Here is a 26,580-nt window from a genome sequence, read left to right as displayed (position 1 = left end):
TTAATAATCGATGATCTTATTAATAATAATGATAATAATTAAATTTATTAAAATCGAATATAATTAATAATAATAATTAAATATAATTAATATTGTATATTCATACTGATAGCTAAACATAATCAATATGGAATATTAATGATAGTAACAAATATTATTAATACTAATAATTAATAACAATGATAATAATGTAATATGCAAAGATGAGTTAATTTTTCTTCGCTCGAAGACTAATTTTCAGATAGAATATTTGTATCATAATTTTTGTAATACTTTTTCCTTTTTTCCCTTTGAAAAATTAATTCTGCAAGGGAATTGTCTTTCTCCGAAATGAGTCAAAAATTCGACGAATCCAATGTTAAATCATTGTTAAACCATTTCACGTGCTTTAATGATTATCACCTAGTAAATCAGTAATCAACTTTTTTATTGGCCTGACTCATTAGGTTCAAGGTCGGTTTTTTCTTTAATAAGAATAAGCGTTAATCCTAACACGAGAATCTCTTTCCGTGAATGGGAGGAGAATGATGAACGTGAATCATGCTTCGAGTTAATGTTACTTCTACGAGTATTACGGCGTCAATTACATCTATTACGTGACTCGATTGTGTTACATCGAACGTAATTCGAATGATAATTAACTCGTACGTCTTTATTTATTTATTTTTACAACAAGAAAAAAGAAATATCAGAATATATATATCAGAATTCATTATCATGTTTCCTGGCGGATTTAATCATTAAGAGGCTCGAAATGTTACACATTTTTGAAAACCCGATTAAAATAAAATCGATTATACATATAATCGATTATGTATGTATGTATGTACGTATGTATAATGTTCATGCAAATGACAAAACGTAACACCGTCCAAATTCGATTATAGTCGCAAATATAAAAATAAAAATGATATTACCGATCCTATCAGATATAAAATTCAATTTATTATATACAAATATAAATTTATATTCTATATAAATTTGTATAGCAAAATATGTATAAATTAAGCACGACATTAATTTATATAAAAATAAATTAATATTACTCAAATATATTATATGTAAATTAATATCATATAAATAATTTATATAAATATATAAATTAATGTCGTAAGAGTCTTTATTTTACGTGGTCCGAGACGATCACGCCCTCAAACACGCACACACACACACACTTTTTTTTTTTTAACTTTATCATACGCAGTCTCTCTTATCCAACGCGAGAAAATTATTATAAACGTTTGAAACAAATTTACAGTTTATTAGAAATTTCTTTCTCTTTCTCTCTCTATCTATATTTTTCTCGTAGAACGTTTTCCAGTCGAACAATTTCGTTCACGTGAAATTTACCACGAAAGAAAAGTGTCCACGGATGGATGGCTTTTCCCCTTCGATCTTTGACGGCACGAAAGAAGCAAGATTTCAAGTCAAAAGGAAAAAAAAAAAAAAAGAAACGTAAGAGTCCTCGTAGGCTGACTCTCACGATCCATTAAATCATTCGAAAGGACGAAAAACCGTCGGTGAAGGCCAAGTTCTATGTCGTACGTGTGGACGCACCATAAATAAACCGTGTCGTTGGGAGGCCCGCATATCCTGCTGTTTTTAAAAAGTTCCGTTTAAAGAGAGAAAGAGAAAGAGAGAAAGAGAAGAGGGAGAGAGAGAGAGAGAGAAAGATAAAGAAAGAGAGAGTAAGCTGAGGCACCTAAACGCATTCAGTCGCATATTCGTCGCGCGCATCGGGGCGTGTTTATGAAACATACCAACCAAACCGGAAGCACATTTTCTTTTCTACACATCGAAATTCAAATTAATAATTTCATAAATATTTACATTTAATCGTGGAAGGAAAGAAAAAAGAACAAAAAAGGAAAAAGAAAAAAGAGGACCGAAACGTTGAAAAATTCGAACTTATTCTTTCTTTCTTTCTTTTTTTTTTGTTATTCATTTTTTTTTCCCCTCGTCTTCTTCCCGTACTCGCGACATTTTTCCTGATATATCTCTAATCTCATGGTAGTCGTTGTTAGATCGAAAATCGTTGTTAGATTTAAGGGGAAAGTAACAAAAAAAAAAAAAAAAGAATAGAATAAATAAAAAGGAAAAAAGGAAAATTGTTGAAAGTTAAAATAAAATTCCCATACGCATATATCAGAGAAAACAATGCGAGCGAAGAACAATGACGTGTCGCATCACGGAAACTCTTTTCACTTCGTCTTCTTGTCTCTCACACCATCAAATGCTTCTTCCTATGGGAAAACTATCGAAGCCCGATGCTCCAACACAATCGATGGCTATTAGTCGGCGCCGTCTTGTAGTTTTCGTATCTTTTTTTTTTCCCTTTCGTAAAAGTCTCGAGAAACGAATTTCCAATGGCGGTGTCTCTTGACGAGACTATTTAACGTCCTCGTCCTTCCGTAATTACCGCGTTTTATCTCGACGAGCGTGTGTACCGGATTGCGTCGTTATCGTCGGTTATGTACTTCGTAAAGTTGCTGCGATAAGATAACGCGATTAAAGCAAATTACGTAGATAAACGATTTTTCAAAGAAAAGACGACCGGAGAAGATTGAAATCTTTTTTATGATTGTTCTACGAAGATTTATAATTTCTTTGTTTTGCTTTTCTCTCTCTCTCTCTTTTTTTTAATTTATTATTATTATTATTATTATTATTATTATTTCTTGTTTTCCTTTCCTTTTTTTTTTCTTTTCTTTTTTTAAATCTAATTCGAGAGAAAGTAAATGATTTAACAACGTTCATGAATAATTTATTTGATCTGAGAAACGAAAAAAATAGTATCTACACACATACGTATATTACAATGTGAACGCAGCTTTAACAGTTTCCCTCGCGACGGTTTTTATTATCTCTCCCTTATGGTTGGCCCACACCGAGCAAAAGCAGCACCGGTAGCGACAGCACGTTTCACTCAGGAAACCGTTTATTTCCTCAGATCCCGTTGATAAAGACCGTAAATACGTTGCGCGTCTAACGGGTGACGCTCGTTTTTTTTTTTCTTTCTATTTTCTTCTTTTCTTTTTTTATACACAGTTGCTTACAAACCTTTTCTCTTTTCGTTCCTCTTTTTTCCATGATCCTTCTCGAATGAAAATTTCCACAAAATTTAGAAAATAATCTAACTAACAAAAAAAAAATAAAAGACATAGAAAAAAAATAAGAATATATACACGATATATAGACGTTTAAAGTATCACAGAGGACAAAAGATAATTAATCATTTAGCGATGAACAAAATGACGTCCGTTTCCTAAACTAGTCGATAGATTTCTATGGAAAAAGAGCCGATTGAAGGTTATACGCGTTATCGATTCAGGAAGGTCGAACTACGAGATAGACCAGAGAGTGAGAGTGTGAGAGAGACAGAGAAAGAGAGAGAGAGAGAGAGAGAGAGAGAGAGAGAGAGAGAGAGAGAGAGAGAGAGAGAGAAGAAAAGAAAAAAAAGGATAGAAACTCGCTCGTTCTCTTGCGTTGTCTTTCTCTTTCGAAGGTATTCCTTTACATCACGTACCGTTGCCTCGGTCAACACACGCTAAAATCCCGTTTAACAGTCGTCCATTTTTCACCTCGCTCCTTCACGCTCCTCTGCCTCCTGTCAGTCCTTTCGCATCATCCTGACCAAACAGGACCCCGCCCTGAACGTTCTCTCTACGTTCCTGGTTACGTGTGTATGCGCATGCTTCTCTCTTTCTCTCTCTTTCCTTCTCCTTCTCCTTCTCTCTCTCTCTCTCTCTCTCTCTCTCTTGCTATTTGTCTATCTCTGTCATTCTTTAGCCAAGGAAGGAGGATATCTATCCTCGAAAGAATCATGAATTATTTATTCGCGAGAGCTCATCAGGATGAACACCCTCGATCCTCGTGAATATCCTCGATTTTCCACGCAGCCTGCCAGCAACACGTTACTGCTATTACTATTGCTGCTCCTGCTGCTTCTGCTACTGGGTTAGACACCCTTTTCTTTCCTTCTTTCTTTTTTTTCTTTTCCTTTTTCTATACCTATCTTCCTTCTTTTCTTTCTTTCTTTCTTTCTTTCTTTCTTTCTTTCTCTCACGAAATCTTTTTGCAAGTCTCAAGGATTAGAATGTTTGGATGTCACGGTAGACGTTGATAGAACGTGCAAAAAAAAAGTAAAAGCAAAAAAAAAAAAAAAGAAAAGAAAGAAAGAAAAAAGGATAAGAAAACGACCAAAGAAGAGTTTCGGTCGCGAAACGTGCCAGGTACGTATTTATAAACGTGAGCGCGCGCGTGCGCGTGCATACCCACAGATCGTTTGTCGTGTCAAGATCGAGTTTGTTCGCTGTATGTAAGTATGTATGTAGATATCTTCGCTCGAAAGCTTTTTAATTATTCATGATTATGTTCGACGAGCGTGTTATAGAAAGTGACGTCTTACGTATGTATCACGAACGACGAACGAAATGTGCTGAAGCTTCCCGATGAACTTTTACATCTCTTTTTTCTTCTTCTTCTTCTTCTTCTTCTTCTTCGTCTTCTTCTTTTTATTACCGTTGCCTTAAGATTATTACCATAAGATTAATTTTCTTCATATTCCCGACAATAATTTGATCGCTTTGATCGATCGCGTTTAACAGTTGATATACGCGGAAGGAAGCCACGGGGAAAAAAAAAAAGGAAAAAGAAAGAAAAGGATATGTTTGACGACGGTGAAACGCGATGTGAAAGTGACAAAGGCGCGTGCGTGAGCGCGCTGGACCAAGGAGACTTGTCGCGAGACCGGAAGCATTCCCTCGAGCTACCGGGAAACACCGGAAGACGAGGAATGAGATACAAGTGTACTTCTTCGAAATCTTTTTAACGGAGCGATTAAATATGTTTTGCCTCGAGAAAGGAAACGTATCTATTGTACGTTTTAAAAATAACTAAAGATCGACGTTAGTTTTTCAACGTGACGATTAATTGTTGTTCGTAGTGCAATTAAAAAAAAAAAAAAGAAAGAAAGAAAGAAAAAGATGGAAGAAGAAAAAGAAGAACAAAATTTGCTTTAAAAGATAAAATTATATAATATTAAATTTGTAACTAGCGTGACTAGCATAGAGTACTTCCATAATGGAATTTTTGTTCATCTTCGAAAAAAGAAAAAAAAGGAAAAAGAAATTATATAATATTATATTTATAACTAGCATGACTACGTTATATTTTCATAATGCAATTTGTGCTCGCGTTTATATATATATATATATATATATATATATATATATATATATATATAAATTACATAATATTGAATTTCTAACTAGCATGACTACATTATATACTTCCATAACGCAAATTTCTGTTATAGTTTAAGAGAAAAGAAATTGTATAATATTTCAATTTATAACCAATACGATTAGATATTATACTAACAATAAGTATAATTTTAATTTCATCAAACGTTAATCTTTGTTTATTAACTCATTTTATAGGAAAAAAAAAAGAGAAAGAAAAAGAAAAAAGAAATAATATGAAACTTATAACATGATTTATAAGTACTATAATTTAAACTTAACATTAATATTTGGATAATAAACTAATGATTAATTTTATTTAATTTTCATTCAAAAAAAAAAAAACAAAGAAAAAATGAAATAAGACACGTTTACATAACGTGATAGTTATATACGACGTAAACTTATAAAAGGGTTGAAGATAATCATTTTAGATAGAAATTTTACTGTTAAACACAAGAAAAATTGAATTTCGCTAAAACTGTGAGAATTCTACAGACATTGTACAACTTGTCGGATCTTTCATTATCTCGCTAGTCGAAACAAACCGTTCGTTAGTGATAATTACACTTGCTTGAAAACCGTTAGACAGACGTAGTACGAGGGAGCGTTTTTGTGCCGTTTTACCCCGTTGAAACGGCACAATGTTGCACAAGACTCGCACGAAACTCGTTATCGACGTTGTTGACCTCGTTCGACGTGAACGTTAAAGAATACATATCTTTCAAACGTAACGCGATAGAATCATTTTCTCCTCGATTTCGTTTCTCCCGTTTTACGAGCCATAACCGACCCCTCCTCGCAAACATAGAATTTAAATGTTCCCTTCTGCCCTTTAAATGGCCAGCGATTTCGTCCGGTCGATCGGCAAATTTCTTGACGATCGAGATGAACAGGAAAAGTATCTCTCTCTCTCTCTCTCTCTCTTTCTCTTTCTCTGTTAATCTTCCTTCGTGATGGAAGGGAACGGAAATAAAAAAAAAAAAAAGAAGAATGAAAAGGAAAAGGTAAAAGGTCTTTACATGGGATCGATCGTACGGAAAAGGTCAAAGGCACTCGTAGACACCCGGTAGATATGCTCTCGCTTTGGAGCTAAAGTGGGTCAGCAGAGTCACCGTCTATATCGTCGAAGTTAATGGAAAAAAATTTGACAAAGATAGAGCGACAAGATCTTTTTTCTTTCCTTTTTTTTTTTTTTTAAATTACTACTATCACCGTTTCGCTTAAGCGAAGCTAATTAAAATTCTATAGGGTTTATTCGATCGCGGTAGATCGTGGTGCTAGATGACACGTCAAGATTATTTCTCTATGATCATTAACAGGTAAAAAAGAAAGATAGAGATAGAGAGAAAAAGAGAGAGAGAAATAGAGAGAGTAAAAAAAAAAGAAAAAAAAAGAAACACACGTACGCGAACACATATAAAGTTACAAAGTCATACCAGATAACGTGAATTCACGAAAGTAAGATATGCAGAAAAAGGGGAGAGGAGAGAGGTTAAGAAATAATCCAGCCGACGATGATAGAGAGTGAGAGAGAAAGAGAGAAAGAAAGACAGATAAACTATAGGCATCCCCTTTTTCTCGTGGTCATCAATCTTCTCATGTAAATCGCGCATTCGTCTTCGCTCAAGTCATTTATTATTATCTCGCTTTGGATCCTTCTACAGCCCCCCTCTCTCTCTCTTTTTTTTTCACTCACACATTTTGGCACCCTTCGTACGAATAAACGACGAGCATTGTGCAGACGTGTTCTATCGGAGCCAAAGCTTGCCATCACACGTGAGCCCGTTACTACGCATATGACTTTTTGTGTATCCTGCGTGAGACACCTTGCAACGAGAAAGAGACAGAGATAGAGAGAAGGAACCGTTTTCTCGAGGAAGTCGTACGAAAAGGAATAGTACTTTTCTTCTCTTTTCTATTTTGTTTTCTTTTTCTTTCTTTCTTTCTTTCTTTCTTTTTTCTTGTTATTTCAAAGATACGATTTATATTCGTGTATCCAACGTTCATCATGGATATTATCAAGAAAGTCTTCTCTTATCCATTTGACTGGAATTGCCGGTGGCTATGAGAGATAGAAGCTTGAAGAAAGGCGAAAAGATGAACGGTGAGATAGATACAGATAGAGAAAGAGAGAGAGAGAGAGAGAAATAGAGAGAAAAAGAGAGAAGGGAGAGGAACAGAGAAAGCATTCATGTAGATACTCTCTCGTTACATGTGTTTCCTCAAGCGTTTCTCGAATACTCGAGCGCTTAATTGAACGAAACGAAATCTCTCATCTCGAAGTGAGAACTTGCGAACGGATAAACATCGAGTTTTCCGTGGGAAAATCTAATTGCACGGTGGAAACTTTTCGATACGAACGAGATCTCTCTCTCTCTCTCTCTCTCTCTCTCTTTCTCTCTTTTTTTTTTTACTTTTAAGAGAGTTCTTATTACTTCTATGTAATAAGAATACGTATGTCTAAATATAATAAAGTATGTACGTATCAAAATGAAATTGACTATCGATTGATGAACGTTCGATGACTCGCGAGAAATATCAAATTAGTTTTCAAAAAAGAAGATCAAAATAGTGACTTATGTGTATTATATACAAAACGGGGTAGAAACGGGGAAATCTGTAGACATTCGTTCGAAAGTGAGAGCGTGTCCCATCGAATAACGTTCCTCTCTTCGTTTTCTATTAAAACGTTTCTGACAAATCGATCAACGATGACTCGTAGATATCTCGTTCGATGAAAAATCGGATAGGGATGTCCATTGTGCTAAAATTTGTTGCGATTTCGATAATAGTTAAGTACAAGGGTATGTGAGCTAGAAAAAAATTAATTTCTGAGGGTAAGAAAATAAATAATAAAAAAAAAAAACAAGAGAGAGAGAGAGAGAGAAAGAGAAATAAAAAGAGAAAAGGGAGAAGGACCTTCAACGGTCGACAAGGAAAAATTTTGATTCTCTCTACTTCCCCTCTCACTCTCAAAAAAAAAAGAAAAAAAGAAAAGAAAGAAAGAAAGAATGAAAGAATGAAAGATCAAAAGCGATGATCGACGATCTCGAATTCACAATAAACTTTTCCTGAAAGCTTTGAAGAATAACAATAGAAGAGAGAGAGAGAGAGAGAAAGAGAGAGAGGTAAGCTAGCCAACAGGACAAGAAAACTATGTTTACCCTAAAAATTATCAGGGTCCGTACATTACCGAGGGTTGTGAACATTATTGAAACGTTCAAATCTCACCTTACTATTTTATGTTTCTTTTTTTGTTTGTTTATTTTTTGTTTTGTTTTGTATTTCTTTGCTTTATCTCTTACAATCAAGGACGACGGATACCGTATTTCCGATCTCTTGCAGATAACCATTGAGATGAAAAGAATCGAAGGATATTTTTTCCTTGTTTGATAAACGGCAGGACTCAAGGATAAGAACTGTAGATTTCGTCTCATCGATCTCGTCTCGATCGATAAAACTCGAAAATAAATGCATGTAGTTTTATATATATATATATACATACTTATATACATACATATATACACATACAGACATCTTTCTCGTTTCCAAGGATTCGAAGGATTTATCGAAGAAACGAGATTGCAATTTTTTATTCTCCGGACGTTCCACGTTTCTGGAATTAATGTCTCTTCCCTGGCGAAGGTCGTACGTTCGTCGGGGATCATTAATCTTTCAATAAGAAATCCTTGGACTTCCCCCATCGTTTCTGCTTTCTAGGCGTTTACATGCTCTTATAGATTCTTGTTTTTACGAGAAATCGTTAGGGAAACGATAATCCCTGTTTCTCCTTTTCGTTTGCATCGGAAATACATATGGCAAGGTCAAGTAATGATTTTAACGTTATTATTAAAGTCGATTAATTTTTCTTTTTCGATCATTTTGCTTCTTTTTTTTTCCTTTTTTTTTACATTTCTCTCCGAACGATCATTCGTATTAAATTCATTTCTTTTACTACGTGGCTAATTAAACGTTTATTATTATTACACATACATACACACGTACGAGATAATATATACGAGATCAAACAAATTATTTCAATACTATCATAAAATCAATTAATTTTATCCTGATCATATTAATCATATCATTTTCATGACACATTCTCTAACAAAAAAAACTCATCGTCCATGAAAACCTACTATCATCTACGCGGTTAGTTCTACTCTATAATACTCTTCCTTTAAAATATCTTTAAACATTCAAGATATATCACTCATCTACGAAAAGTATCCAAAATATCGCGATACGTATATTACTATGCATATACGAAAAAAGAAAAACCAAAAAAAAAAGAAAAGAAAAAAAAGAAAAATATTCTTCGAAGAAAGAAGAAAGTAAATCTTCGATTCACGATCATCACCGAACTATTTGAAATATTTTAATATATATATATATACATATTCGAAACAAGAAAAAAAAAGAAAAAACAAAAAAAAAAGAAAAGAAATTCATTTTGAAGAAAGAAGAAAGTTGATTTACCGATCACCACCACCAGTTTTCCTATTATATCAGGTTTGATAAAAAGCATATCGGTGGTAATCGTCGAAAGGCAATTCTCTGGAGTCCACTCGAAACAGAAGTACATATATATAATCTCTCTCTTTCTCTGTGTCTTTCTCTCTGTCTCTGGAGTTCGAACTGGAAGGAGGACGTTTTTCTTTCGAGCGTCGATCGATCGTGCGACCGCGACTCGATTCGTCGCTTTTTTTCCCGGTTGTGCGCTTACAAAACGAGAGCGTATTATGCCTTGACGAAACAATGGTGTACAGAAGTCCCGTAGAGAGCTCACGTGTGGGGCGGCTCTTGCGTCCAAGGACCAGCTGGCAACTGCCTTTGAATCCTCCGAAGAGAAAAATAGAAAAGGAAAGAAAGAAGAAAAGGTAGGCCAAGTGCCTAACCGAGTTGATTGAGAATATTATAGGAAGTTTTCTTCGTATATAATAATAATCGAACGTCGGAGAGTATTGATCGTTAGGATTGGTAAAATCAAACTATTCAATGTATTCCTTTTTCTTTTTTTTTTTTCGTAAGTAACGATTACGTGAAATAGATTGGAATTAATATTTTATGTTTTGTAAATTTGATCTATTATCTTAATCATTTTTTTTTGTCAATATAAAATTATATATGCATTAAATTGTATATATATTATATATATATTGTATTACATTATTATTATATTATAGTGTATTTAGTATTATAATATATATATATATATATATATATATATATATATGAGTATAATTATATCACTACAATTTATATAAAAACGGATATGAAGCATCAATTAATATTTCGACGGTAAAACGAAATAAAATTAAACAAATACACACACACACGCGCGCGCGCATGCATACATACATAACTTCAAAATTACATAACATTGTAGAGGATTAAATGAAATTAAAGAAAAAAGAAAAATTTCGAAAGATAACGAAAAATACCTGTTCCTTCGACAGTTTTCCGCATTATCTTTTATAAATATACAAATTTTCATCGATTAAAGAGCAATAAAATACGTTGAAACGTTCTAAATACTTTTTGATACGTATCTCCGTCTAATTCAAAAGAGCAAAAACCTTGAAAATTCTTGCATCTGTCTACCATAAAGAAAGAGGACATCCGCCGTTTGTCACCTTTCAATTGTATATCTCTTCGAACGTATACGATATAGAATGAAAGAAATAAAGACATTTTCAACGTTTCGTGGTTTTCGTTTATGCTATTTCGCAACAGGACGTCGGAAGACATAGCGAGACTATGCGGGGGTGTGTCATTGCAATTTTTCTCTTACGTCTTAAGAAAGTCGTAGGAAATTCTAAAGCATACAGATTTCTTCCTTTTTTCACGGTTTCTTTTTTCTTTCCCTTTCTTTTCTTTTCTTTTCTTTCTTTCTTTCTCCCTTGTCCCCGTCGAAACAGGAAACGTCGTCATTTCGTTGCACTAATACTATCTAGGAAGTCATTATTTCCGTTAAACTCTCTTCCTCGGTAAAACAATCCTAATTGTTTCAACCGATAATAACGATAACATAAATAATGATAATAACACACTATCCGATGTAATTATGATATCGTGGGAGTCGTAGGAACGTTCACAAAGAGATATATCCTTTTATCCTTTCTATATTATCAAACAACAAAATGACGATAAAAATTATTCGTTCTGCGATATTATCACAAAAATATCACTATACGATTATTCGTGTTCGAAAGAGGTGGGAGAAAAAAAAACATATATATATATATATATATATATATATATATATATATATATATATGAAAGATAGATCGTCTAAAATGCAAAATGCAAAATAACAAAAAGAGACGATGATTATGTAACGGAGAACAGTTAAGTTTGCTTTAATTAAGGAAGCGGTTACCTTATTATTTCCTCGGCCAAGCTCGTTTCGCTGAGCTAAAGGAACAATTAACGACTATACTATATATGCATCTATTCTCTCAAGGATCTCTCGTTTCCTCTTCGTGATGATGCATTAGATCATCGTACGAGAACTTCAAATTTCAATAGTGTATGCATATCAATATCACCGTTATCTAACGTCGATAAAAATTAATCTATATATTTCTAATCTTTAAACCTAAACAAAAAGGTCGCAATAACGATCTTTTTCTTTTCTTTTTTCTTTCTCAAAAAAAAGAAGAAAAAAAAAAGAAAAAAGAAAAAAGAAAAATCGTTTTTCTTTTCGGTCAAATAAGAAACTATAGATCATTTCTCTCTCTCTCTCTCTCTTTCTTTTTCTTCAGCCCTTTAACGGTCCGTCCAACTTCTCTCTCCCTCTTCTGTTCTTCTTCTTCTTAGAGACCTATCTTTCCTGGTGATAATTTGCACTGCAAATTACCGGGAAGAAAGGAAAGGCGAGAGAGATTCTAATACAACCAGGCTACGAGGAGCTAGCAGCCTTTCGACGCGGTCATTTTCCGACCGGTAAATTTCCATACAAACAGCACGCCATTACTGTCCTGATGTTCCTTGCTGCTTTTACTTCTGCCGATGGTACACATAGAAGAGTGTGTTCTTGCTAGAGCAGAAGGGTTAGAATCAACTGACTTTTCTCTCCTACCTTCTTTTCTTACCCCTACCTAGGATTTGTCCTTAATCCGAGATCAGAAAGGAAACGAATTCTACGTCGAAGTTGTAAAAACTTCACGAGCAAGAACGAAAAATGTTCTGTTGCAAGTTTTAAATGATTATCAAGGTACGATCGATTTTACTACAGTACGGCGAATTGAGAGTTAAATTTTATTCGTACAATGATACGTACTTCTTGGATCATTTTCTTCGTATTTTCTTTTCTTTCTTTTTCTTTCTTTCGTTACTAGTATCATGCTTATTCGGAAGAGTTGAAGGGAGTGCGTGACGAAAGAAAAATTTGGAAAGAGGGTAGAAAAAAAGGGTGAGCTTCTATTACGATCCTTTTCGATTATCGCTCGGATATCATAAATCAGAACTCTAAAACGTGACTCTGGGTAACAACTCATTCAAAAAAGGGTTTTAACGTTTCTACGAGTCGAATTTCTTCGGTCTATCGAACGAAGACATTTTGACGTAGATAAAACTATATGTAAGTGTATTATTTCCAATAGGTTTTTTCAAGATATGAAAGGATCTATGCTAATGGTTCGTAAATATTAAAAATGATTTGCGTTTTAGAGAGTTAGGGTTGTGTCAGCGTTATTTATTTTTCAAAGAGAAAAATCGATAAGAGAAAGAAAGAGAGAGAGAGAGAGAGAGAGAAATATCGACGTTCCACCAAGTGTTGGAACGTAACCCTTCCATACACAGAGTCCCTTCGAACATAGAACGAATCCTCTTCATGGTTGGTATAGCGCGTGAGAAAAGGGTGCGAACTTTGACGCTTCCTAGCTAGTAATATTGTTACATAATAGTAGTAATAGTAGTGGTAGCGATGGCGGTGGTAGTAGTAGTAGTGTAGTCGAAGATACGTTGTGTCTTTCGTCGGTGATTACGATTTTCCGCTGGTTCGTTATACCGAACGTAAAAAAAAGATCAAAAGGTTAGAAGAGTGAGAGAGATACGGAAATAGATTTTTAGTCCCTCCGACTCGTCTTCCCATCCCTATCGTTACCCTTTTAGCATCATCCGCCGTTTGCCTTTTTATTATTTTTCTTGTTCCTTCTCTCAATCTAGTTCCGTGTTTTACCTCGCGAAAAGAGAGACCGTGTTAAGTAAACAGTGTTCGGTCTAATGGAAATCAAATTGAAGTTATAAGAGAGAGAGAGAGAGAGAGAGAGAAAGAGAGAGAGAGAGAATTCGCGGAAGAAACAACATAGTAAAAAAGACCGGTTTACCATAGCCATCGGGTACCCTTCGTTTTCTTTTTCGAATTACTAACCAAAACGCCATAGCGGAGAGTCCCTCATTGGCTCTCTTCCTTGGGATTAAAAACTCTACGGTGAACTATGAAAGGGTTGAGCTTGTTTGCTTTTTCGAGAAAGCCAAACGCACGCTGGTGCCTTTGTCAAGAGTACCTAGCGTACAATAGCGTTTGTCAAGAATTCCATTCTTCTGCTGACCAAGTGTGGCCGAGCGTGTTAGGATTGTTATTACATGAATCATTTTCGCGTGGTAACTTGTTAGTTATATACAATACATACATAGATACATAAATACGTCGCTTAGTATCTTCGATTGTGACAATCGTATCGATCGAATTCAATGAAATCAAATCGAAAGAAATTCTTTGAGATATTTATGAGGATGAAAAAGTGGCGCTACGAGACAGTCGGAGAAAGAGAGGGAGAGATAGAAAGAAAGAAAGAAAGAAAGAAAAAGAAAGAAAGAAAGAAAGAAAGAGAGATTTTAAAACTCGATTCGTTGACGATTCAATCCAGGCACGACCCTACAAAAGCGAAGCAGATCGAGATAACATTGTCGCGTGATTTTTCGTTGACTAGCATTGTACCGGCACACAGCTGGTCAAAGGGTTGGTATCGCCATTACGTCGATTTTGCCCCTTGATTCTCGAAGGAGCAACCCTATTCAAGAGAAAGAGAAAGAAAAAAAGAAAAAGAAAGACAGATATACGATATATAGAGAAGAACAGCTTCGTAACTCTTACCATTGAAAAATTAATTGTCCCACACCGGTTTACCGATGCCAACTTTTTACCACCAAGTGGTAAGTGAGATACTTACCACTCGACTTTTATTATTTAACGGGACAAGACTGGATACTTAACCATTAATAATAATCGTTACAGATGAAAAGAAATTAGAGAAAATAAAAGATCGTATGAAGAAAACTAATAGAAATAAGTTTCTAAGTACATATATACATATATACATATAGAAATACTTACATACGTTTATACATACATACGTACATACATACATACATATATATATATATATATATATATATATATATATATATACATATACGAGCTTTATGGAAATCCAATTTTCTCCGTGGGTCTCTTTGCATTTCTTTCATTCGATAACGTTTTGCAGGGTGAAGGTAGAATGGATCTTAAGGGGTGTAATTCGATGCGGGGATTAGGGCAGTCCGTTTAGGAAACATCTAATTGACGTTGGAAGCTGTTGGATACCATGACCGTTGGAGGAACGATTTATCGCGAGAAACAACGATTAGGGACGAAGGAAGAAGCAAGGAAATAAGCTTTCCGTTCACCGTGGGCGTGTACGATACTATATATCCCCCTATATATATTTTTTTTAAAGCTACAAGGCTAGACCGCACAAAAGGTGGTTGATTTTTCGTTCGAAAAAGGGACTCGCCACGGTTCCGTGAAATTACATGGAATGGCGTACTCTGTGAAAAAGAAGGAAAAAAAAAGGGTTGCTATGAACCCTGCATATCGACGAGAATCGACTAAATGCATTTTCTTCCTTCCTCGTGTAGGTAGATATAGGTATAAAGGTATATAAGGAAGGGTATATAAGAGGGGACAGGGGGGAAACCTAAAAGAAGGACTTCGAAGTGACGCAGCTGCTGCAGACGCCTTGCTTTCTTGCAATTATTACACAAGGGTTACACATACGTGGTAACACTACTCTTTGGATAATGAAAGCTATGGTGTCAGGAGAAGCACATGATTTGCCTACCATGTACGAAGCTTCATACAAATTGTTTCTTCTTAGTTTTTCTTTTTTCTGTTTTCTTTTTTTTCTCTGTTCACTCCTCCTTTCGAAATCATTAGCTACAGCTGTTCCTCTTTCTCGATCTTCCAACAGGATTCTACTGTCAACACTGGTTTTTTTTTCCTTTTTTTTTTATGAGAGAGAGAGAGAGAGAGAGAGAGAGAGAGAGAGAGAGAGAGAGAGAATCATGAATAAATGAACCTGTCGAAAGAAGCTCCTGTTCGTTTTCGTGTAGCTACGAAAAAGAAAAATAAGACAGAGAGAAAGAGAGAGATAGTAACGATGAATAGATCGATACGAATAATTAAGAATGATTAAGAAAAAATATATATGTATTATTCCCCTCTGAGGAAACATCCCTCACGATATCTCGAAAACGTTCTCACAGAATCCGTCCAGACATCCTGTCGGTTCATCATAGCTCGTGACGTCAGTGTCGCTCTTGCAACGATGTTACACAGAGCATCGATGCACGTGTGTCAAAAGAGAGAAAGAGAGAAAGAGAGATAAAGAAAGAGAAAGAGATAGAGACAGAGAGGTGGAGAGATAGAGAGGTGGAAAGAGAGAGAGAGAGAGAGAGAGAGAGAGAGAGAGAGAGAGAGCGGGAAAATTTTTCTACAAGACTATGAGAGAAGACCAGTTCCTGCAGCAAAGAGAAAGAGAGAGAGAGAGAGAGAGAGGCTGGTTTTCGAAAAGAAGGCGCCAAGGAGGACGAAACTTCCGACGACGGCCATTAATTTGAATATTTAAGAGACAACGAGAAGATTGAACTCTCTCTCTCTCTCTTTTTCTATCTCGTTCTCTCTTTTTTTCTCTCATAAATAATGAAAAAATATAGTTTGATAAAAATCGACCTTCGATCATTATTCGCATTTGTCAAGGCGACAGATAATAGCTTATCTAAAAACATGAAGGAAGGAAGAAGAGTCTTATGGATTAAGGTTGGCTAGTCTATTTATCTTTCTTTTTCCAACAACTAACATAAGCGACGATGGTTCACGACGATATAAATGCAACACGATAGTTCTGGGTCAACGCGATACGCATAAACCACGAATCGGGACGACTATGCAATGATTTAACGTAGGATAGACGAAGCAAGAAAAAGAGATAGATAGAGAGAAAGGGAGAGAGAGAGAGAGAGAGAGATGAGAAAGAGAGAAAGATAGAAAAGACGCATTAGACTTCATAATAATGGGGATCGCAGTTAAGTGGGTTGAATTCCTATCGACTCTCGATCCCGTTTGCGTCACGCTACTTCGATTATGCGATTTAACGCACGACGAGATTACCGGTATTTTTTTATTATTACATTGTTTTTCTACATCTGAAACTCCATTGTAATTTTCCAATTAATTCCATTAAATTTACGACGTCAGATAAAAAGTAAACGAATAATTATTTTACAAGATCGTCTTTCAACGGAATAAAAACGTTCAAACTTCGGGAAAAGAAAGAAAGAGAGAGAGAGAGAGAGAGATTAAACGAAATAACTTTCGTGTCGTTTAATAAGAAATCATTAATCATTGGTAAGAACATTTATTAGGAAATAATCTTCATCGTTGGTAAGAGAATGTTTTCATTCAGAAAATAAATTGAAATAACGATTTAATTTCTTAATGAAATAAAAGAATAAAAAAAAAAGAAGAAGAAGAAGAAGAAGAAAGAAAGAAAGAAAAAATTGTACTTTTAGAATTACGTAAACGTAATGAAGTACCACGTTCAATAGTAACAAGTGGACGAAGAACTAACTAACTAACTAACTAACTAACTAACTAACTAACTAACTAACTAACGAATAAACGGAAGAAGAGAGACGGAAGAAAAAGAACGTACCAGTGGATTCATGGATCGTTCTACTTATCCTCGGCTTGTATAGCGGCGAATGGCCGCTTAGTTAACCCACAAAAAAAAGTCTGCCTAGCGGTTGGATAGGAGAGCGTGCAGCCTTGCTGAAATATAACGAGCGCGCGAGTTGCATCGAAGGTGGCTGGCTCGTTATTGGAATCATTCCAGTTCTCTACGTATATGTAAGAAACACGTATACTCTAACACGTAAATAAGTACTTAGTTACACCAGAGTAAGCGAGAGAAAAAGTGGTAACTTTTTATCCTTTTCTTTTTTTTTCCTTCCTCCTTTTTCTTGTTCTTCTTCTTCTTATTCTTCTTCTTTTTTTATTTTCTCTCTCTCTCTTTCTCTCTCTCTCTATTTTCTTCTTCTTCGTTATGTGTAACACGCCACGTGTTATGCGCTTATGCTCCCATCTTACTAATAACATAATGCTCCATAGTAATTTAATGTCTTATTCGCAAAGTGAGTCGCTACGTCGAGTTAAATTGCTCCTCGTTACCAACGAATTTCGTATTGCATGCATATGTCTATCTATCTATTTATATACATATACATATATATATTTTTATTTATTTATATTTATTTACGTGTGTGTACTTACGACGCTCGACATATTCTCGTTCACGTAATTACATCGTGAAAAACGAGGACGACAAATATCAGGTGGGATTAGAGCGAAGAACGAAGAAAATCGCTTCCTCGACGATAACGACAACGAACACGATGACAACGGCAAAGGAAATGGAACGCATACGATACTCCTCTCTCGTCCTTGAGATAGCATTGAGTTTGGTGAATATCGATCAAACGCAGCGATTATTGCCACTTGCTGACTCACAAGAACGCTTTGAATTAACAACGACGATAAAGATTACACATTGTCAATTCGAATATTTCTTTAAGAAAGAGAACTATTAAAGCATGTTTTTTTTTCTTCTTCAATTTTCCAACATATTTCTAATCTACGATCTTACGTCTCAACATTCTCGATCTTATCGATCCGTAATTCCATTCTTTGTTTTTTTTTCTTTTTTTTTTTATTTATTATTTTCTTACATTCTATAATTCTTTTCGAAACGATACGACTTAGATCTTCCTTCTTCTTTTTTTTTTTTATTCCATACACGCTAGACTCGAGTCAGCTGTTTCTCTATCTTTCGATTCAACCGCCATCAAAATCCATCGACTATCTCCTTTCAAGATCTTCCTCCTTACTACTTTGCCCTTCTTTTCCCTTCGATCCTATTCACTCCACGATTCTTGATTCCTCGAACCTTGTCCATTTCGTTTTCGGTTTCTCTTCACGTTCTCATAATCCCAATAAAAGAAAATATCAACGAATATATTTTAACGTTATAACTTTAACATACTTATCTTATCCTCCTATGACTATATAAAACCTAATTTTTTATTATTTCTGATATAAGTGGGCTTACGTTTTCTCTCTTTGTTTTCGATTTTATACGAACGTAAAGAAAAAAAGACACCCGTTATAGTCTCTCTCTCTCTCTCTCTCTCTCTCTCTCTCTCTCTCTTTCTTAAATATAGAGAAAGAGAAACGAGAGACCATTTCCTGTTCACATAACGCGTATACACACACACACACACACACATACATATTTACGTTATTCCCATCAGCTGTTCGACGACGACACGCCCGAAGATCCTCTTCGTACAAAATGAATTTGGACGTTTCTTCTCCAAGTTTTCTCTCTCTTTCTCTCTCCTTCTTATGTTCCCCCTTTATCATGTATCTCCTCTATCATTATCAACCCAATGACCTGGCATGCAAGATGTTTCCCATCTACAGAGTTAAACCAATCATCCGAGAGTACAGTCAGTGAAAGAAAATTTGCTCGAAAGCTATTTTGTATTATATATATATATATTATCATTTCAGAAGAATGATCATTCATTTTTGAATGTTTTTGTACATGATCACATCACGTGTGTCTCTATATTCGTTCTTAATTACTCCTGCGGTCTTTTTAATCGTCTTTCGTTTAGGAGACATATTGTGTACTCGTAAATGTCACAATTTTTTAGACGATGTATTTACACACATACACACACACACGCATATATATATAACGTAATATGTCGACAGATATCTAGATATGTATATAAAAAGAAAGGAGACGCAGAAACAAGAAAGAAAAGTTCCCGACGGGTAGTTTAATTCGTTCCAAGAGGATACTTTCTCCTTCCATCTCTTGCGATCTCGGCAACGTACCAACGAACTTTCTTCGCACTTTTTCTCCTTGGCCAGCGGACAAGACGAGGGCGTCTAATTGCGCCCACTTGAGAGACTCGCAGACTCCTTGTCAAGCGTCTCTAATTAATTTGTGTATGTATATACGCGACGATGAAAGCAAGAAAGAAAGAAAGAGATGGAAAGAGAGAAATAGAGAGAAAGAGAGAAGTAACGCACGTGCTCGAGAAGAACCATGTCCGGTTCTAAGTGCTGGAAAGCTTGAGAAAAAGCATAGTCGACGTGATATCTTGTCGAGGAATTCTTGAATACAAAACATTGCTTCGATAAAAAGAAATACTGAAACGATAAATAATATCCCATTTAATAATCAAAGAAAAGACAAGAAAAAAGAGAGAGAACAAACGAAAAGAAACATTTATCAAGGTTTTGTCGACTAATTAAAATTTCTAATGGTATATAAAGATATAGAATATCGATTTAAAGTTTCTATAGGAAACATGTGTAACTTTGAAGTTATACGGTTGGATATCTCTGTTTTTTTTTTAAATTATATTTCATTTTGTCGACACTTCATTTCGCATTCATAATTTTTCATATTTTTTTCATCGTTTTGTTTTTTATAATTGTTGGAACATCTCGCTTATAACGATATAATTACAGTGTTACTTAGATTATTATATATTATTATATTTATTAATAATTTTATTATCTCTATTTAGACTAATATATAAAATTGCTAGTAAATAAACTATTTATTAGATCTATTACATACTATATATATATATATATATGTTTGAACTATCATATATAATATAATATCATTATTATATACACAATACTGATGTAATTATATAATATATATATACACACCTGTATGTATACTAGTACATATAAGGGATATTATAACTTTCTCGTTACATAACATTCTTTCATAAATCCTGATAAAAATTTAAGTTATAAATGATTAATAGTATATATCAATGTTAATGAGTAACTTTAAAAAAAAAAAAAAAAAGGAAAAAAAAAGATCGTATACGTTCGTCGAGAAAATTTTTCAACAACACTTTCGACTCGTTAGAAAATCTATTAGATACACCTAATCGAGAATGGAGCGCTCTTCCATACGAGAGAGTCCTCGGATCTCGTAGATCCTGGATCGCGCTTACTTAGAGATGTCGGGCGCGCACGACTCCGACGAAGCATTTTCACAACCGCTTTTCCCTCGACAAGAAGACTGGTTGCTAGCTTGGTTGGTCTGTCGGTCTGTCGGTTTGTCGGTCGTTCGATCGATCGTTGAATCGGAGTTGAACCCGGTTCGACGTGCTGTTCTACGTGCGATTCTCTTCTGCACAATCTTCTTCTTCACATCTTCTATCCTTTTCTTACTGACTACCTAGAAATCCGGCTTAAAGGGGTCGCGACAGAACGATTGTCGATAGGATCGAAGAAAAAATGATGGATAAACGTTGGGAAAATGTTTGCGTGTCTCTTATCGTTTAACTGATAGCTATATATACATATATGTATGTATGTATGTATGTATGTGTGTGTATATAACATAATGAGAAGAAGACGATGAAGGAGAAGGAGAAGAAGAAGTTTATTGTTATGCGAAAAGAAAGTTGGGGACGGAAGAATCAACGTTCGAAAAATAAGGAAAGAAGATAAAAAAGAGAAGAATAAAGATAAGTAAGAAAAATAATAAATGAAATCATGATAATAATCAAAAACGATGAAACTTTCCAAAAGAAAGAGAGAGAGAGATAAAGAAAGAAAGAACGAAAGGTTCCTGTTACGAAACAAGAATATTGTTATAAATATAACAAAGTATTCGACTTGAAAAGGCACTCGTAAACGTAAATCGATTACTTTACGAAGTCTTGCTTATTCTCATTCGAAACTCGCAAACACAAAGTATACTTATATATATATACACATACATACATTCATAAATAAATGCATACATATGCATATATATATATATATATATATATAATACATATATAACAGATATTTTTATCTATAGCTAGGACTGATAAGGAGCAATTCTTGCGAGAGATAAAATTGTTTCTTACCTCCTCTTTCTCCTCCTTTTCTTATTTCCATCTTTGTATCGATTTTGTCAATCGAGTGCTTACATACGTGCAGTATGTGCACTTACATATATACATACATATATATATATATATATACGTATACACACACACACACATATATATATATATATACATGAATATATATGTAGATATGTATCGTAGAATATCGTTTATCGAGAGTACGATGTTTTAGAATCGAAGGAAGGAACGAAAACGCGTGCCCAACGTATCCGTGATTTATAGTCTTAAATGGTAAATGGCACGCGAGAAGCTCGAACGCGCTCGAATCCCAAATACGTGTAAAAGAAGACCGTCGAGCGTTTAGTGAAAGGCAGAGATCGAGTCGTTTGTGGCCGAGATTCGAATCGAGCGACAACGAACCTACCCTAAGTCACGACGACGATCGTCGACGTGCGTTTAACCTATTCGAGCGGAACACCTCGCATATATTTTAAATATATATGTGTGTGTGTGTTTTTGTATACATAAACAGTTTATATATACTACGACGGTCGAAGCAAAGTTAAGAAATACAACATAACGCATAGTTTATATACAAACAAACACATCTATCTAGAAACACGTACAATATACATACATATCTTCGATAGAAATCAATAAGAGATATCTCGATCTGCTTTATCGATTACTTTTTTCGAAAAACAACACTCTCGTATTGGACTTTGGAAGAAGACACGACCGACTGACTGTTAATAATCTTCTGACCAAGGAAAGAGAATGCGATCGGACAAGATTATTATTATTGCCAATCAGGATGAAAGAATTTCGTTTCGGCAATCGCGACTCGATTCGAAGCCTTCGATCGATCGCCTTCGAACCTACACGGATCATTTTGATCCGTATACTACGACACGAGGAATTTCGATTAATTCACGAGTCAATGAAACACGAATTAATATATTTATGTACGTGTGTTAATACTGATGGAACACGATCGAAATAATATTTCGAGTTGGTTAATAAGAAGGAATAACTTTTGAGCGAGTTCTTTTAAATATCTTTTCAGATAATTCAAACTTTATCCTTTGTAGTTACTTACGTGTCATTTAAAGAGAAAGCTTCTTCGTATGCTGACTAATACGGTGAAGATCCTCTTGCTCTAATTTTTTCTTTTAATAGAAAAAGAAAGAGAGAGAGAGAGAGAGAGAGAGAGAGAGAGAGAGAGAGAGATGCTTTGAGGATTACTCCCTTTAAACGTGTAATACCAGCATGGACAGTATTTCTCAGGAGGTTTCATATCAAAAGGGCTCATCTCTCTCTCTCTCTCTCTCTCTCTCTCTCTCTCTCTCTCTCTCTCTTCGCTTTTTCTCTCTCTTTCACTCTTTCTGAAGACGTTCAAAGGAAGTATACGATCAAATAGGGTAGAAGCGTATCTACAAGCGCATCTTAATCCCCGGTCGTAGCTAGTTTTCATCAATGGCACTTGTGGAGCGTGGTTAATTCCACAGTGTGCTTTAATTTTCTATCCTATTTACAACATCGAAATGCCTTACCTAAGGATCTAAATCCAAGGAAACTGGTACTCGACGATTAAATACATCCAGTTATATATATATATATATACTATACAAATTATTATACAAAAATCAGGTTTCGATACTTTCAAAATTCGAATGATTGATCGATTGACAGAAGAAAAAAACAAAAAAAAAAGGCAAAAGATAGAAAAGAAAGAATGAAATATTAAGGAGAAAGAAATTCGATCGAAGAAGTATCGATCGTAATATACAATCGAATCTCCATGATGAGAAATATCTACTCGTTTGGGATCCTCTTCTCTTGGTAGCATTCTCGCACCTTGAAATCCAGTTTTATTGGCACTCCTTAGGTATATACACGTCGAAAGTGTGAAGCGTGTGTCACATTTGCGTACGACGCTCGTGTGTCGTGTCTGTTTCTTTCTCTCTTTCTCTTTTTCTCTTTTTCTCTCTTCGTGGGGTTCTTAAGGGGGTCCCATGAGCTATTTACGGAGACGCCATGTCCCTCACACTGTCACAAAGACTTCTTTTATGCTCTCTCTTTCTCTCTCTCTCTCTCTCTCTCTCTCTCTTTCTTTCTTTCTCTATTACTCCTGCTACGACTCGCATTCCGCGAAAAATCATCAGAAACGAAAGAGGGAAGGTAGAAAAGGACGTGGTGACGAATCAACGTCTTTAAAAGAAGAGAAAGAGACAGAAGCTAGGGAGATCGAAAAAAAAAGAAACGTTCGAGATGAAACAAGAGTATCTAAGCTTCCATGAAAGAGAAAGAAAGAGAGAATAGTGCTTTTAAAAACACCCTTCGACCCTGAAATTGGAGCACACGCGGTAATGCTTTCGATCGAATCTAGTATCTGCTCTCTCTCTCTCTCTCTTTCTATTTTTTCTTTTTCTTTTCTCTTCTTTTTATTTTGTTACGAGAATCCTCGAAAATCATTCACCAACTATACCCTCGCTCACGGAAAAATAGGCAAATTCGTTTCTGTTACAAATTTACGCTCGATTAAATGTCCGATATAACTCGCACTATTAGAAACGAGGAATCGAAAGTTCCATTCTTGTAAAGCGTTGTTCCATCGTGAGAAAGTTACTGATTTATTGAGAGGAAATTTAACTTCTTCTTTTTTTTTTGTTTTCTTTTACTTTCATCCTTTTCTTTTTTTCTTCTTCTTCTTCTTCTTCAAAAATCGACCCGTTTTTTGTCTCTCTCTCTCTCTCTCTCTCTCTTTATTTTTCTATCGCAAAAGATTACAATTTTCGTTTGTATAGTGTATCGTGTGCAAGTGTGTTCATATATATATATATATATATAGAAATATATCGCGATGAAATGAACCTGGCGATAAATTATGCAAATTTAACGCGACACGTGCCTCTCCATGGTTTCTGAGTAAGAAGGTTTGTGCTGGCAAGCACTGAAGCGAAATCGATCGATTCGGTAAAAGAGAGATTTTCGATTCTTCTATGTGTTTTATTGCTAACGTTATCGCAACGCAAATAGCTAATATATCTCGATGGATCGAATTCTTTCCTCTACGATTCTTCGTCGTTTCGTTACGAAAGAACTTGCTCATCTTGCAAGTTTCTTTTCTTTTTCATTTTTTTTTCCTTTCCTTTCCTTTCTTTCTTTCTTTCTTTTTTTTTTCTTTCTCTTCCTTTCTATCATCAAAACTTATAACGTTCTAGCTCAGTTGTTACAGGCATCCGTTAGAAAGTAAAGAAACCTATGGATTTCTTCCTACGAATCGTTCGTACCTCTACGATTTATGATACGCTCCTTTGGTTGCCAACAAAAACTGGTAATCTCGTTGGGTGAACAAAATCAAGCGAACTATCCAACTAGTTTTATAGAATACTCAAGTACTCTTCTTCTAAATTGATATACATAGATAGGTATCGGGGAATATCAAAGAAATTCGGAGAATATAAAAGATGTATAAAGAAATTTATTATCCTGATAAATTATTCTTAATTATTTATAGAAATAAAGAGAAAACAAAAAAAAAATGAGAAAGAAAAGAAAAAAGAATCGAATAGCTTTTTCACAAAGCACGCGAAGCAATTGCTCGTTAATATAAAAATATGTTTCTCGTGATATAAAAATATGGCATGGTCAATTTAAAAAAAAAAAAAAAAAACAACATTTTTCCTTCGCCTAGATTTAAAGAAGACAAAGAAGAAGAAGAAGAGGAAGAGAAAGGAAAAAAAATAGAGAAATAGAGAAAGAGATAGATAGAAATTTGTTGGATACCAAAGTCGAAGGTGCGACCAACTGGAAAATCTAAGGTCGATCGGGGATCACCCGTTAGAAGTGAAAGGGTTGGCCAGTATTAATCGTATCTGCGGGGTGAAAAGGCAGGTATATAGTGGCAGTAAGTAAAACCAGCACGGCTTTACCTACTAATAGGCTCAACTCACCTGCTTTCCTTTTACTGTATCTTGACCTGCGCGGTAAAACGATGGTATTTAGGTACTCCACTTTTGCTACAAAATTAAACGATCCTAATAAGATTCCTTAACGTTTATGGTCATTTGGTACGTTGCTACTCGAACCGGAAATTGTCTATCTCGTGTCATTTGCTTTTTGTTAGAATGACGATTAAGGCAAATTGGCGCGTGGGATTTGACGATAACTTTTCGAGTTACTTCTATGTTATCGGTATGATTCATTATTTGTATATTCGAATAGCAGCAGACGCTTCAAACTAAATCGTAACTCTAGAATCTAAGGAATAAAATTACTGCTGGCCAATCGTCGACTCAAATATATCTTATAGAGATTATTTCCACGTAGAATTAATACAACTCGTGCGTTCTCCCTGCTAAATCGATCTTGCAGAAATCGATATTATACGTCGAATATCTAATTATGCATCTAAGAAATTAGATACATCCGATATAACTTACAAAAATTAAATACAAATGTGTTTTCGAAGATGAAATGAAAAAGTTATAAAATATCCGAGACATTATTAATGTCTTCGACGAAGATACGAAGTAGTTTTTTTCATTTCTTCGAAGAGAGGACGTTGATAAATCGATTACTCTGTTTCTAATATATTATGAACCTTCATCGTTTTTGTAATAAAACACGAATCTATACTTTAATCTACATTTTACTCGTACCTGCACAATATTCTTCATAATAAAGCAAGAATTTAATCGATCGTAAGAATGTCAATTAACATAATCGATAAAATATTATGAAGTCATACAAAAATCAACATTATCATTCATAAATGATATTACCCCGATGAACGAGACAAGACAAGAGAACGAATAGTATTACTTACACAATTTACGAAAAAGAAATAAATATAAAATAGATATAAATAAAACAAAACAAAAAAACAAAAAACGACAAAAAAAGAAGGAATATCTAAAAAAGATTCTACTTTCATCGACGAACAAACAAACAAACAAACAAACAAACAAACAAACAAACAAACAAAACAAACAAAAAAAAAGAAGAAGAAGAAGAAAAGAAGATACTAAAAGTAGTGAAAAAGATTCATGGTAAAGAA

The 26,580-nt window shown here is 34.7% G+C and overlaps 2 protein-coding genes across 5 annotated transcripts in view; one reads left to right on the top strand and one right to left on the bottom strand.

The window, feature by feature from the left end:
- Positions 1–26,580, top strand: part of LOC127064233 (chromatin assembly factor 1 subunit A-B) — a 113,990-nt gene that overhangs the window by 15,400 nt on the left and 72,010 nt on the right. The window lies entirely within an intron of this gene.
- The window catches only part of LOC127064071 (uncharacterized protein DDB_G0287625-like), a 42,413-nt gene that overhangs the window by 10,629 nt on the left and 5,204 nt on the right, over positions 1–26,580 (bottom strand). The window contains exon 1 of one of the 4 annotated variants that reach the window (XM_050994625.1): positions 2,139–2,327. The exons of the other annotated variants lie outside the window; for them this stretch is intronic. Within the exon in view, the coding sequence (XP_050850582.1) occupies positions 2,139–2,142 (4 nt within the window). The 5' untranslated portion in view covers positions 2,143–2,327. Of the gene's footprint in view, positions 1–2,138; positions 2,328–26,580 lie in introns of those variants that run through there. 4 annotated transcript variants of the gene reach the window in all.

This window comes from Vespula vulgaris, chromosome 1, assembly GCF_905475345.1.
Source record: "Vespula vulgaris chromosome 1, iyVesVulg1.1, whole genome shotgun sequence".
NCBI lineage: Eukaryota > Metazoa > Arthropoda > Insecta > Hymenoptera > Vespidae > Vespula > Vespula vulgaris.
Note: the sequence above shows the minus strand (reverse complement) of the source record. Positions and strands in the feature narration are given on the sequence as shown.